The sequence below is a fragment of the Cetorhinus maximus genome, chromosome 15 (assembly GCF_964194155.1).
Source record: "Cetorhinus maximus chromosome 15, sCetMax3.hap1.1, whole genome shotgun sequence".
NCBI lineage: Eukaryota > Metazoa > Chordata > Chondrichthyes > Lamniformes > Cetorhinidae > Cetorhinus > Cetorhinus maximus.
Window position 1 is genome coordinate 7,738,571 of NC_135893.1, and position 15,789 is coordinate 7,754,359.

The 15,789-nt window shown below is 48.5% G+C and overlaps 1 protein-coding gene across 2 annotated transcripts in view; it reads left to right on the forward strand.

Moving 5' to 3' along the window:
- The window catches only part of slc2a5 (solute carrier family 2 member 5), a 51,793-nt gene that overhangs the window by 16,017 nt on the left and 19,987 nt on the right, over window positions 1-15,789 (forward strand). For both annotated transcript variants that reach the window (XM_078557829.1, XM_078557830.1), the window contains exons 5-10: window positions 1,154-1,278; window positions 4,452-4,604; window positions 4,696-4,821; window positions 7,562-7,749; window positions 13,420-13,530; window positions 13,629-13,730. In XM_078557829.1, the coding sequence (XP_078413955.1) occupies window positions 1,154-1,278; window positions 4,452-4,604; window positions 4,696-4,821; window positions 7,562-7,749; window positions 13,420-13,530; window positions 13,629-13,730 (805 nt within the window). The remainder of the gene's footprint in view (window positions 1-1,153; window positions 1,279-4,451; window positions 4,605-4,695; window positions 4,822-7,561; window positions 7,750-13,419; window positions 13,531-13,628; window positions 13,731-15,789) is intronic.

Below are 15,789 nucleotides of genomic sequence, written 5' to 3' on the forward strand. Positions count from 1 at the left end.
TGGATATGACGGAAGGACGTGTGTCATCCAGCCCACCCTGCCATGCAATACGTCGGGAAACCCCCAATTGCATAATTAATGAGCCCAGCATCGCGCGATTTGGCGCGAATTCCCACCGGGCTCCGCAGCAGGAAACTCCCCTGGTTCCTGCCCTCGCCACAGCACTTAGGCCCAGAATGGAAAACCCCGGCCTAGTTACTGTCCAGTGTGGCTCCTGTACCATGCTTGCCTGTGACACACTCAATAATCAAATTGTGACATGAAGAATGATCACTTGGTCAAAGTACTTGAGGCCCACTTCATTGAACCGTAGCCTTATAAATACTATGGCCACAAGAGCAGGTCAGAGGCTAGGAATCCTGCAGTGAGTAACTCACCTCCTGACTCCCCAAAGCCTGTCCACCATCTACAAGGCACAAGTCAGGACTGTGATGGAATACTCCCCACTTGCCTGGATGAGTGCAGCTCCAACAATACTCAAGAAGCTTGACACCATCCAGGACAAAGCAGCCCACTTGATTTGCACCCCATCCACAAATGTTCACTCCCTCCACCACTGACACATAGTAGCCGCAGTGTGTACCATCTACAAGATGCATTGTAGAAACTCACCAAGGCTCCTTAGGTGGCACCTTCCAAATCCATGACTACTACAATCTAGAAGGGCAAGGGGTGCAGATACATGGGAACACCACCACCTGGAAGTTCCTCTCCAAGCCACTCACCATCCTGACTTGGAAATACATCGCTGTTCCTTCACTGTCGCTGGGTCAAAATCCTGGAACTCCCTCCCTAACAGCACTGTGGGTGCACCTACACCACATGGCCTGCAGCGGTTCAAGAAGGCAGCTCACCACCACCTTCTCAAGGGCAATTAGGGATGGGCAATAAATGCTGGCCCAGCCAGCAACGCCCACATCCCATAAATGAATTTTAAAAATTAGAAGTAAAGATAATATAAGCTTTGTTTCTAAGTAAAGCACATGTGATACTACAAATGGGAGTTACATGGAAAGCATAAGGAAAGCAAGTGGAAAGCAATATTATGCTGAGCTTTGCCATGGTTTTGAAATTTGTACTTGGCGCTATTATTGTGGTTTACACAGCATCTCTTCAAATCTTAATACAATTTATTTTCCCTGATATTTTTCAGAAAGGGCACTTTGTTGTTCAACAATATATTTTCCATTGTGCCAGCAATACTGATGGGATCAAGTAAAGCATCGAAATCTTTTGAAATAATCATTTTTGCGAGAATCGTTATCGGTATATGTGCAGGTATGTGAAGTCGCCCAGAGTAAATAAAGCCTCCTGCAGTCATTCCCACGTCACATTGAGGCAGCTTGTTTTTAATCAGTCTGTTATGACGTGGCAAGGTGGTATGTGCCAGGCAGACCAAATCCACAAGGGAAACTTGGCCACGCTATCCAACAACGGTTTTGCAATTTGTATTTATTACGAGAAGATCTATGCACTGAATTCAGAAGAAATGAGTCCACTAAGAACTTTAGAGATCGCAAAAGTTAAATTAAGACATTTATTAACAAAAGAAAAGAATTTGAACACATACATAAGATTACAGTTACTTGATATTATATCAAATCCCAAAATTTCTAATTAACCTGACTCCCAAATACACGCCCCCTTTAAGGCAACAGTCCAGAATAGATTTTAAATGTAAAAAAGCAATCCAGCAAGGTTACCACAGCACCCACTTGGCAGTGGAATTCCAAAGGCTTCTAACACAACGTTAGCTACTGGAGCAGCACTTCATCTGCAGACTGGCTAGAGGTTTTCTTCAAGGCTGCTTCGCCAGTGTATGTTTCAAGATTTTACATGGCCACCCCCACATAGCCTTCCATCCTTCTTTCTGTATGTTCCTCTCTCTCTAATGTGTCAAATCCCATTGTCCTACATGCCTTTGGAAATTTACTTTTCCCATAATATAAAAATCTTTTGTGTCATCATTTTGGTCAGCACTTTTGGGAAGAATAAACGTATTGCTTTGCCTCACTTACCTTGCTAGTTGTAAACATTACGCCATCCCTTTGAAAATCAAACAACCCCTTCACTTATCTAAAAATGCCAATTTCTTTCACACTCTACCTGTGGAACTCTCATCCTAGCTTATCCATCTCCATTTCAAAAGTCTGTTTTACACCTACTCTTCTGGTAATTTCAACTTTGCAGCCTATCTGACTCTAATTCAATTAAATCAGCCACCCACAGAGCCATACTATATTATAAGCCTGCCTTATAATATCCCACAATATTACGAAAAGATGATAATTTTATGACAAGTCCAACGATACACTAACGCATTTCATGAGTGAGATCAATTAGTCTTTAATAGGCATCGACATGGCTACAGTTTTGTGACATTAATTCCTCAATACGTGACCAGTGTCGGTACAGATTTGAACAGTATGACAATAGCAGGGCTTCCCGATCTGTGGGACATCACCCCCAGTGGGGGTCACGAGACGGGGGATTTTGTGGTCACGAGTTCAGGGGAAAATTGGCTGCCGTGGAGCTCAGACTGATTTCTGGCGGCTGTGATGCCCCTTTAAAACTTGGTGGCTTTTTTTTTTGGTTCATGGGCGTGGCCTAATGGGCTGATCTCTGAGGCCTGATTGCTGCTGGAAAATAAGTCTGTAAAAAGTTAGTGTTCTTTTCTTTTTTGTAGAAAGCCTGCCTTTTCATCAATCCCCCCCCCCCCCCCCCACCCCCCCACCCCCCCAACCGTAAGCTCAACCCCAACCACTGGTCAAGAACTAAAGCCCACCCCCACCACCATCAGCTGAAGCTCAATCCCCCAGCCCCCACTCAACAGCTGAAGCCCCCCCTCCCCCCCACCGCCCTCAACAACTCTTGTACCCCCTTAATTTTCACTCTGGGGTCACACAAAGCCTGAGGCATTAAAATGGGGTCTCACCGGGAAAAAGTTTGAGAAGCTCTGAACTATAGAGTTCAGTTTTCTCTGATGCTGCACTACTTAACACTGTCATGCAAAACATCTTTTCTTTGCTACGCCGGGTGAATATGTCTCTCCCACACACTGGATGACACGTGTCCCCACACACACTGGATGACACGTGTCCCCACACACACTGGATGACACGTGTCCCCACACACACTGGATGACACGTGTTCCCACACACACTGGATGACTTGTGCCTCCCACACACACATTGGATGACATGTGTCCCCACACACACACACTGAATGACATGTCTCCGCACACACTGGATGACATGTGTCCCCACACGCTGGATGACATATATCTCTCCTGCTGCCCTCACTAGGTGAATATGTGTCCACTACCCACGGAGCATTTATGAAGCAGTTGGCTTTCTACATCAATACAGCAGCTTACCCACAAATGATCAGCTTTATGGAAATCAATTTCACAGCATTTAAACTCACAAGTGATAGGTAATTACTTGCACCATAACCACTACACTATACTACCTAGAGCTAATGTGTGCAAGATGGTTATCATTAGTTCCAATGTTTCCCCAGTGTCCAGCATCAGTTAGTAGGAAGTCATTGGTGGTTAGCGCAAGGGACACGTTTACAGAGCTAGAGATTCATTGACCACATTCTCCTTTCCAAAGTAGTGCTGTAAACATTGAGGATAAAACAAGGCAGTGGCTGTTTTGTCCAAGGCACAACAATTTATTTTCTGAGTCTTGCTCACATTAGGCATACAGGATTCCTGCACCCTTGCATTTCAATAGTATTTGGTGAAGCCAGTACCACAATATAAATGACTTTAATTTACTTTCAATTAACTTACTGCTTTCTGCACTCCCCTTATATCATCTAAGAGCCATACAAACTGATGACAGCCTTACCTCTGATGGCTGGTTAACTGCAAGCAACAGCAACCACAACCTGGTAAATGACCCAAGAGATGAAGTCCCAGCTTTCAATCTTCCACAGAAATTGTGGACAACGTTCAGTGGCTCGAGGATGGGCCAGGGACGATATGGTCACTTGCTCCACCAGTGGAAGCTGAGGAACAGCTCAAATTGTGATTGTGGCCGTCCAAATCAGGGCATTGCCCGCATACTGAACTCCTGCCCTGAGAGAGCCACTCCTCGTGGCACCAAACCATTCACTCTGCATCAACTGAATCCATTGAGTGGATTGTTGGCCTCAACGTCAAATTATAACTGCTTCCCCAGCCAATGGATTACAAATCTAAGAACAGTGAGCTGCCACAATGCCTAAACCCAGTGTGTGGGTATTTGCACATTTTGAGGTCCCCTTTTACCACAATGAGGTGGATTTTGCCAAACTTTGCTGGAAATTTTCTACTAGTGTTTACTAGTGTAGACATGTTCCTCCCCGAAATAAGGAAATCCAGATAGTTGTTGCCAAGCTTTGGTCACTCATTAAAGCTACGCTTAGTGCAAATCGATTATTGTTCCTGCACTTCCATCTAGGTCTCTCCTCCAATGTGGTCCCTATGTACTTGGGTGAACTTTCGCCTAAGAACCTCCGAGGTGCCATTGGTGTGATACCCCAGCTCTTCATTACCATCGGGATCCTGATTGCCCAGATATTTGGGATAAGAAGCATTCTCGCCAACCAACGAGGTACTCATCTCCTGGTTACATACAGCCATAGGCGCAATGAATTACATAAAAACATGGCAAGGCCCTTATCTTTTCTTTACCTTCTTTTTAGGTTGGCCATTACTTTTGGGACTGACTGGAATTCCTGCCGTGGTGGAGCTCATTCTGTTGCCGTTTTCCCCTGAAAGTCCGAGGTACACGTTGATCCAAAAAGGCAATGTAGTGAAAGCAAAAGCAGGTAAATAAGGCCAGATGGGCTGCAGTCATACAGTGGCATCTGGGTGTGAGGTGGTTTGGATTGGTGTGAAAGTGGCAGCACAACTCCCAGAGTTTGATCTGACATCAGGTGCACTGAAGCCAAGGGGTGTCAGACCTCCTTGTATCATCCACCTCTGAGCCACTGAAGGCTTGCCACATTGTGTGGGGGTAACTCCAGTGCAGTGTGAATCCTGGTTTAAATCCTGGTCACTCCGCAAACTCACTGCAACTTCTTTTTAACGTTACTGAGAAACGGATGATCCCAGTCATGTGCCAACATTAAGAATAGCGGCTGGCGAGCAGAGCCCTGAGTGTGTATCCATGCAAGTGCCGAACTGTCTCTCGGTTGGCAAAGTGCAATTCGCAACCTGCAGTATAACTCACGTGACACTGGTGTTTATCGCTCCACAACAAGTGGGAGATGGTGACCTAGTGATAACATCACTGGACTATGAACAAGGGTTCAAATCGCACCATGGTAGCTGGTGGAATTTGAATTCAACTAATAATCTGGAACTGAAAAGCTAGTCAGGTTCACTAATGTCCAGAAAGGAAGGAAATCTGCCATCCTCACCTGGTCTGGCCTACCTGTGACTCCAGGCCCACAATGTGGTTGATCGTTAACTGCCCTCTGAAATGGCCTAGGAAGCCACTCAGTTCAAGGGCAATTAGGTACGGGCAACAAATGCTGGCCTTGCCAGCGATGCCCACATCCCATGAAAGAATAAAGAAAAGCTTGCATTTTTATGAAGCACCATTAGCATTGTAAAACAATGTTCTCAGGAGTCCTAACAAACAAAATTTGACACACGTCTTTATAAGGAGATGTTAGGACAGGCGATCAAAAACTTAGGGGGAGGTGGTGGCATAGTGTTATTGTCATTGGTCATCCAGAGGCCCAGGGCAATGCCCTGGAGACCCAGGTTTGAATCCCGCAATGGCATGTGAAATATGCATTCAATAAAAATCTGGAATTAAAGGTCTGATGATAACCATGAAACCATTGCCGATTGTTTTTAAAAACCCATCTAGTTCACTAATGCCCCTTAGGGGAGGAAATCTGCCGTCCTTACCCGGTCTGGCCTACATGCGACCCCAGACCCACAGCAATGGGTTGACCCTTAACTGCCCTCTGAACAAGGGCAATTAGGGATGGGCAATAAATGCTGGGTCTAGACCACGACACCCACATCCCACGAACACATAAAAAAATGTCAAAGATTTAGGTTTTAGGTTTTAAGGAGCATTTTAAACATGCAGAGAGAGAGAGGTGGAGAGGCTCAGGGAGGAAATTCCAGAACTTAGGGCCTAATCAACTGAAGGCACAACCACCAATGGAGGAACAATTAAAATCGGGGATGCACAACAGGCCTGAATCGGAGGAGCACGGTTATCTCGGAGGGTTTGTAGGGCTGGAGGAGATTACAGAGATGGGGGGGGTGGGGGGTGTTGAGGGGGGCGGGTGGTCATGCAGCAATTTGAAAACAAGGATAAGAATTTTAGAACTGGAGACAATGTAGGTTAGAGAGCACAGGGATCATGGCCGAACAGAATTTAGTGTGAGTTAGAATATGGTAAGCAAACGCCTGAATGACTATAAGGGCAGAGTTTTACGACAGGGGGATTTTACGTTCCCGCTGTCGCCAATGGCATTTATAACGGCCCCGTCCCTGCCGAAACGGGTCCCTAAAATTCTGCCCATAACGTGGAAGGTAGGAGACTAACCAAAAATACTTCAGAATATTTAAACCTGGAGGTATAGGAATTCCAGTCTGAATCTCTTATTGTTTTGCATAGCTATTGGTCTAAAACTGAGGGTGTTGTCTAACTGCAGTAATGTTTGTAGCTGGCAAGCAGAGAATCATTAAAAAAACTGAACTTCACTCTTTGACTCTTCGTCCCCTTGTGAAACAGACCAGAGAATCAGAGCTGCAAAATCTGAATCTTGTGCAGCTTGTACCTCCTGAGACAGAATGGAAGAACGACATTGTGTCAAATGCTACCTACAATGTGGTCATTCAATCAGTGTCACTGTCAGCTTGGATCTAAAATTACGTACAGCTTTCTAGCCTGAATTCCCCCCCGTAAGGCTCAGTCACAGCACAGTGGGGTGGACCAATGACCTATAGAGACACCAGGAGGATGGGACAGGGTGACTTTCAACATCTGAAGAGTCATATTGAGCTCGGAATGGTAGCTCTGTTTCTCTCTCCACAGATGCTGCCAGACCTGCTGAGTTTTTACAGCACTTTCTGTTTTTATTTCAGATCTCCAGCATCTGCAGTATTTTTGCTTGGGTTTTCGGCATTATTTATTTTTGCTCCCTTTCTCAGTCAATGAGCCAAGGGATAATAATGGAGAGGAAAAGACCCCTTATGGCCAATCCAGTCTGCCCTGCGTAAACTGGGGTGCTTTGCGTATCAGAATACATAAACTCCCCACTCCACCCAAAACCCTTGTCCTCTCAGAGAGAGAGGAAAATAAAGCCAGATAAAAGCCCAGGACAATTAGGAAGAAGAATTCAGGAAAATTCCTCTTCATTCCCCTCCCCCCTGCTTGGACATTGGGCACACGGTACCTCGCCCCCTGTCTGAGGTTAGCTCCACTCCCAGCTGAAACAGTTCCAGCTCTCGCTCGAAAGAAATCTCAGGTTCGGACAGACAGTAGTTAAAATGCAAATGTTATGATAAATAGTGGAGTTCAAATGTATTGTGTTCAAGCTTTAAGGCGGATAAGAGGCTGGGATGACGTGGATGACGAAATAGAAGAAATGCGTTTGGAAGACCAGTCCGAGAAAGCAGAAGGCCACATGTCAGTGCTGCATCTCTTCACATTCAGGTCACTGAGATGGCAACTGATATCCATCATTGCCCTGAATATGGGGCAGCAGCTTTCAGGAGTCAATGCAGTAAGTAATGAAACCAAAGCACTTGTAAACACGCTGGGTGGAGGAAAAGAAAGGACTTGCGTTTTTGCGGCCACAGCAACAGCTTGCATTTATACAGCCCCTTTGATGTAGTGGCACATTCCAAGGCACTTCACAGGAATATTATCAAATAAAATTCGACACTGTGTCGCGCAAGGAAATAACAGTACAGAGGGACCAAGTGCTTGGTCAAAGAGGTAGGTTTTAAGGAGCATCTTAACACAAGGCAGGTGGAGAGACAGGGGGGTTTAGGGAGGGAATTCCAGAGCTCAGGACCTACATAGCTGAAGGCACAGCTGTCAATGGCATGATTAAAATCGGGTTTGTGCAGGAGGCCAGGATTGGAGGAGCAAAGACACCTCAGGCAGTTGTAGGTCTGGAGGAGGTTACAGAGATAGGGAGGGATAAGGCCAAGAGGGGCTTGAAAACAAGAGTGAGAATCTTAAATTGCTGGACTGGGAGTCAGTGTATGTCAATGAGCAGAAGGGTGATGTGTGAACTAGACTTGGTGCGGGTTAGGATACAGGCAGCAGAGATTTGGAAGGTCAAGTCTACAGGCAATGAAGGGCTGGGTAATGGTTTCAGCAACAGATGAGCTGAGGCAGTGGCGGAGTTGGATAGTGTCTCAGAGGTGGAAATAGGCAGTCTGGGTGATGGAGCAGGAATGTGGCCAGAAGCTCATTCTGTGGTTAAATGCAGCACCGAGGTTGCAGACATTCTGGCTCAGCCTCAGTTGCCAGGGAGATGGATGGAGTCAGTAGTTAGGGAATTTGTGGCGGGAACCAAAGACAATGGCTTCGGTCATCACAATATTTAGTTTGATGAAATTCCTGTTCAACGCAAGCTCGAGAAACAATGCCTCAATCTTTTGACTCAACATTCTACAGCCTTCTGCACTCAACACTGAGCTCAACAATTTCAGATCATAACCTTTCCTCCACTTTGATTTTTTTTTTTGCTCATTTGGTTTATTCTCATTTCTGTATTTCCTCCACTTTGCATTCAGGTGTCTGCTATCCAGCCATTCACACCTCATCGCAGCATATCTTTTGTTTATCTTTACTTATGGCCACTTCATTTGGTTTTTGCACCGTGTAACCTTTTGTTATTTAATCTCTACTGCGCCCCCCTCACACCCTGTCACAGACCTTCCCTTTTGTTCTTCCTCCCCTTTCCCCACTTCCACTTGCTCAAAACCCATCACTTTCCTGTATTTCCTCAGCTCCGATGAAGGGTCATCGACCTGAAACATGAACTCTGTTTTTCTCTCTCCGCAGACGCTCCCTGACCTGCTGAGAGTTTCCAGCATTTTCTGTTACGAAACTGAGGCCTGAATTTTTCAGTCGGGGGGGGTGGGTGGGCTCAGTGGGAGTGGGCGTGGGTAATCGCGGAGATGACCACCGCCCGCGATCAGCTCCGCGCCACCATTTTATGGTGGGCCGGCCAATTGCGTAGCGCTACCTGTGCAGGCAGGAGTGGGGGGGAGGAGGGAGAGTCAGGGCCAGTGCACACGTGGGAAAGAGCACTTCAATCTCCCTGAGGCACGGCGCTGCCTCAGGGAGATTGAGGCGCTTTTGAAATTATTAAATAAATGGATTACAAATTTAATTAAACACGTTCCCTCGTGTGACTGTGTCACATGAGATGGGGCATCTTTTTTATATTTCGGAAAAGTTTCTCATTTAATTAATAAAAGCTTTAGGAAACCTCATCCCGCTCGTGGATGAGGTTTCCTAAAAAAGAAACGTAAAGGCCGCTTGGCCTTTTCGCCTGCCCCCTGCCAACCTGGACGGGCAGCGTTAACAATTACATCAATTAATTCGTTAATGGCCTTAATAAACCTATCAGTTATCTGCAGGCGCGCAGCCCACTCCGCCAAACGAAACGTTGCGAGACAGCGCGATGGCGTTGGGATGCCCGCCTGACGTCATTTTACGCGCCGGCATGTCGGGCCCCGCCCCCGCACGCCGACTGCAAAATTCAGGCCTTAGGCTCATTCAGTACTGGATGTCAGATAAGCAGAATGACAAATCAAAGGCAACGGAAGCTTGTCGGGGTGCCTTTCACACCTTCAAAACATTCCAAAAGTGTATTCCAGACAATGTCTGAAGTGTAGCTGAAAGGTTTGAAGCTTGTTGTAATGTAGGAAACTCGGCAGCCAATTTGCGCACAGCAAGCTCCCACAAACAGCGATATGATAATTATCAGATAGCTTTCAGTAACGTTGACCGAAGGGTAAACATTGGGAAGGGAGGGCTCGCCTGCTCTTCATCAAAACAGAGCCATGGGATCTCTTACATCCACCCAAGGCAGCCAGGGCTTTGGCTTGAACATCTCCACCGCCAACAGTGCAGCACGCCCTCTGTACTGCACTGGAGTGTCAGCCGAGATTTTGCACTCAAAATGGAATCTGAGCCCATAGCCCTCGGACTTAGAGGCGCTACCCACTGAGCCATGGCTGACACCTATAGACTGCAATACATATTCCAGTGTGACTCCATCATCACAGCCGTCAAACCAACCGCCGCGCCTCTCCTTTACAACTTAGCTTAAAAAATGTCTTTTATAGATCAGTGATTTCTGGGCTTATTGGAAGGAATCTTTTCTGACGTTGGTACTTGAATATTTCACTCTATTTCAAGTTAGAGGTCTCTAATTAGCAATACTGCAGGAACACCATTACCCACCATAATATACTGGACCCTCCCAATGGATAATGCAATTTGGCAGATGATTAAGTATCTGCGAGGCTAGGCACTCTTCATCTGTGAAACTAGAGAGTGAAGGCTAGAGTTTACACTTGAGAGGTTACTTTGACTCCAGTGCTAAATCCTGTCTTTTCAGGTTAATGGTGGTGTTAAAACAATGCAAGTTAGAAAAGTTTGAATAATGCACATCACTTTGTGACTGGTCCAGAAAGTGAGGTTACTTGACTGTGAGATAAATCATGGCCAGAATCTTCTGTTCGACATTCGGGCCCCGCACACCGATGCATAAAATGACACGCGTGTATCCCGACATCACCACACGTCATTCCGATCAAAGGCCTGTTAAGGCCATTAATTAACTAATTAAAGTGTTTGTCAGGGCTGCCCGTCCAACCTTAAGGTTGACGGGGCAGATGAAGAGCCCAGGCGGCCTTCGCATTTTTCATGGAACCTCATCCACAGGCGGGATGAGTTTTCATGAAGTGCTTATTAATTAAATAAAACGTGTTATGAAAATTCATAAACATGTCCCAGCTCATGTGACAATGTCACATGAGGGGGCATGTCTGAGTAATTTTATTTTTCCTTATTTCCAATGCCTCAGGGAGATTTCTGTGCTCTGTCGCGTGCATGCGCGAAAGAGCACAGGCCCTGACTCTCCCTCCTCCCCCCCGCCCGCACAGGGAGCGCTGAGCGCTTCCGGGCGCGCGTCATGCTGGGCGGGCCTTAATTGGCCCATCCACATAAAATGGTGGTGCACAGCCAATCGGGGGCGGTGATCGGCTCCACGTCCACCTGCGTCCGCTCCCAACCGGCCCGCCTGACGAGGAGAAAATTCTCCCCCATGTCCACAACTGAGGTCAAAACAGGCACAGAGGGCCTGATTTTTTTTTAGGCCCTGCTGGGGACAGGAGCAGAGTGGGGTGGGCGCAAGAAATAAAATAGTGCCACCAGCCTGCATGCCAATTCACCAACTCCATCCCACCCCCGGGCCATTTTCTTTGAGGCGGGATTGGGCGGTGGGGAGTGGCGGGGTTGGTGCTGAAGGCAGCAGGGAGGGTATCCGAGTAAAGTAATTAATGGCTTATAAAGTCCTGTTAACAGAGGCTGATTGGGATTTTCCAGCCATCCCCCTGGTTCCCATAGGTGGTGGAGGCCAGTTTAACTGCCTGGAGACGGCCTCCCAAAAGGGGTCAGAACTCCAGATGGGCCGAATGCCCCTTACCTGCTTGGGTGCAGCAACAGCCACTGGTTTCCATGTCAAGCAACTCCTCCCCCCACCCACCCCCTCCCTAACCCCCTACCCAAACACACCAACCCCCACTCCCAAACCCTTCTCCACACCCCCTACCCAAACCCACACCCCACCCCCAAGCCCCCACCCCTTTCCCACTCCCCCACCCCTCCCCATTCCCCCTTTCCCATCGGCCCACCACCCCTCCACACACCCACCCGTTCCCCAACCGCACCACCACCCACCCCTCCGCACCCCCCACACCATCTTCACACCCTCCAACCTACACACCACTCCCCCACCCCTCTACCCAACTCCCCACCACCCCTCACCCCACCCCCTCCCCCACCCCCCAAACCCCCTGCACACTGCCTCTTCCCCACCCGCCCCCACCCCCCCAAACCCCCTGCACATTGCCCCTTCCCCACCCGCCCCCACCCTTCCCCCCTTGGCGGTGGCCTGGCTGCGAAAGCCATTTCTTATATTAAATTTTTTAAATGGGTGCCTCCATTTTGAGTGACCCCTCCATCACTTACCTGGGGCCTCTTTCGATCTGAAATAAGGCCTCTGATTGGTCCTCCAGCTTCAAGAACCCGCCCACCATCTTTCCAATCAGGCAGCGATCCTGGTCTCTGACCATTAATTGGCTGCTCCGGGGAAAAGTACAGTGAATGGATGTTTCCCCACAGGGTGTGGGCTTCTGACACCCTCCCCCTGCCCCGTTCCCCAACTCCCCCCACATTTCAGCATGATGGTGGGGTTCAGAAACCCACAGGAGAGGTCCTGCCCAGGGAAACGTCTTCCTAGCTGGGGAGGGAGGGGAGGGGAGAGGGGTGAGGGGAGGGGAGAGGGGTGAGGGGAGGGGAGAGGGGTGAGGGGAGGGGAGAGGGGTGAGGGGAGGGGGGAAGAGGGTGGGGAGAGGGGGAGAGGGGAGGGGGGAGAGGGGAGGGGGGAGAGGGGAGGGGGAAGAGGGTGGGGAGAGGGGGAGAGGGGTGAGGGGAGGGGGGAGAGGGGTGAGGGGAGGGGGGGAGAAGGAGAGGGTGGGGAGAGGGGAGAGGGTGGGGAGAATGGGGGAGAGGGGTGAGGGGAGAGGGTTGAGGGGAGAGGGGGAGAAAGGGAGGGGGAGAGGGTGGGGAGAAGGGAGGAGAGGGGGAGAGGGGAGAAGGGGAGGGGGGAGAGGGTGGGGAGAAGTGGGGAGACGGGTGAGGGGAGAGGGGAGGGGGGAGAGGGTGGGGAGAAGTGGGGAGAGGGGAGAGGGTGGGGAGAATGGGGAAGAGAGGGAGAGGGGTGAGTGGGGGAGGGGGGAGAGGGTGGGGAGAAGGGGGAGAGGGTGGGGAGAATGGGGAAGAGAGGGAGGGGGAGAGGGGTGAGGGGAGGGGGAGAGGGTTGAGGGGAGAAGGGGAGGGGGGAGAGGGTGGGGAGAAGGGTGAGGGGGGAGAGGGGTGAAGGGGGAGAGGGGTAAGGGGAGGGGGGAGGGGGTGGGTGGGGCATAAACTACCAGGACGCTGCCTGGCACCCCCAGGAATGCAAAGGCTTTTTTAAAAAAAATGGGATTATAATTTGCAACACTCTCTGGATGTGGATCTCGAACCTAAATCCTGTATCATTAACGCTAAATTACAGGAAGAGTAGCAACTGATAGCCCTAATGACACTGAAAAATCCCTCTTAGTAATGTCTCTTCATCCACTGTGAGTATTTCTGTTTGCAGATATATTACTATGCAGACAGCCTATATCGATCAGCAGGGGTGAAGGAAAATGACATTCAGTTTGCCACCGTTGGAACAGGAGCAGTCAATGTGTTCATGACGATAGCAGCAGTGAGTCCTCATCAGGTTGTTTTTTTTTAACCAGACATTATTGGAGTTGGATATGAGTGGAGTGCTGAGCTCAGACTGTCCTATATGGTGTTCCGCAGGTTTCTATCGTGGAAGCTATAGGACGAAGGATTCTCCTCCTGGTCGGGTTTGCGATTTGCTGCGTTTCATGCGCAGTTTTAACGATGAGTCTGAACCTCCAGGTTTGTTGGAAGACGCTATTCCCTGTGGGAAGATCTATATTCCACACAGCAAACATGCAGAACCACAGGTAGCTGCTGACACACGCCGCACAGGAGGCGATGACCTTGAAGTTACCCCTGTGCAGTAAAGGTGCTCACTGCAAGTGAAATTCCTTTGCCCAGCGTTTTGACACTTTATCTAAACGGGCGGTGCTAAAATAGCGAACAAAGGAATTTCATACCAAGTGTTTGATTCCCGATATCTCAATGCTGTCATTTGAAAACTTTTTTTTTTAATGTCGCCGTTTCGGTGCTCATTTTATTTTATTTTTAGTTATTTGTTACGTCAGGCTATGAAAACCAGTTCATCTCCCGTTGCAAGTAATGGGACCTCAAGCACATGAGCCTGACGCCCTCCTCAATCCTTCTCTCAAAAGTCCCCAGTTGTCTTGTGTTCCCCAGTGTTCGCTCAGCTGAGATAAAGTACAATCGGCTAATCCATAATTCATCTCATTGCCATGAGAGTGATGCCTGGACAATTCATTCCTATTTCATGAACATGTTCCACTCACTTATTTATAACCATGCGTTTTGTACATTGTTCAGTTGCTTTCCTGTGGCATTGCTCACTCATTCCCATTTAAAGAACCAATAGGTGCATCAATATTCCCTGGGTCTCACACACACACCTCTGTTACAAAAAATCAATCAGCTGCTGCTCTACAATGAGCTCTCCGTTTGACTCAGAACTTCACCTAGACCCATTCTCAGACAGAACTCCCACCCACTGTGAACCACCCTCCTCAGGATCCGCCCCAATCGCGCTCCATTTTCCTGGGCTTGTGTTCATCCCGTTTGCAAAGTAAGCTGCCACTGGGGATTCCTGCCAGCAAGTGTGATCCCGCTGTGAGAGGGCAGAATGTCTCAGTGATTCCACGGTGCCTGGAACGCCGTTGAAGTGGCCGACTTGGCAAAGGAGCGAGAAGGGGACCGAACATCAGGCCAAGGCTCCCACTGAAGGCCAAGACCCTGTTGTGCTTGGGGCTGACTGAGGACAGAGGAAGCCACAATAAGGCCCCCTCAGTTGGGGGGTGGGGGGGGGGGGAGTGAGGAGGTGCAGGGACTTACGCCCCTCACTGGGGAGAATCACAGAATCACACAGTGCAGAAGAGGCCCTTCGGCCTATCGAGTCTGCACCGACACTTGAGAAACACCTGACTAACTCACATCCTGGTGAATCTCCTCTGCACCCTCTCCAGTGCAATCACATCCTTCCTATAATGTGGCGACCAGAACTGCACACACTACTCCAGCTGTGGCCTCACCAAGGTTCTATACAACTCCAACATGACCTCCCTACTTTTGTAATCTATGCCTCGATTGATAAAGGCAAGTGTCTCATATGCCTTTTTCACCACCCCACTAACATACCTCTCCGCTTTCAGAGATCTATGGACACACACGTCAAGGTCCCTTTGTTCCTCAGAACTTCCTAGTGCCATGTCATTCATTGAATACTTCCTTGTCAAATTACTCCTTCCAAAGTGTATCACCTCACAAATTCCATCTGTCACTTATCTGCCCATTTGACCATCCCGTCTATATCTTCCTGTAGCCCAAGACACTCAACCTCACTGTTAACCACCCGGCCAATCTTTGTGTCATCCGCAAACTTACTAATCCTACCCCCCACATAGTCATCTATGTTGTTTATATAAATGACAAATAATAGGGGACCCAGCACAGATCCCTGTGGTACACCACTGGACACTGGCTTCCAGTCACTAAAGCATCCTTCTGTCATCGCCCTCTGCCTCCTACAATTAAGCCAATTTTGAATCCACCTTACCAAATTATCCTGAATCCCATGTGCCTTTGCCTTCTTTATAAATCTCCCATATGAGACCTTGTCGAAGGCTTTGTTGAAATCCATATAAATTACAGCAACTGCATTACCCTCATCTACACACCTGGTTACCTCCTCAAAAAATTCAATCAAATTTGTTAGGCATGACCTCCCTCTGACAAAGCCATTCTGACTATCCCTGATCAAACCTTGCCTCTCCAAGTGGAGATAGAT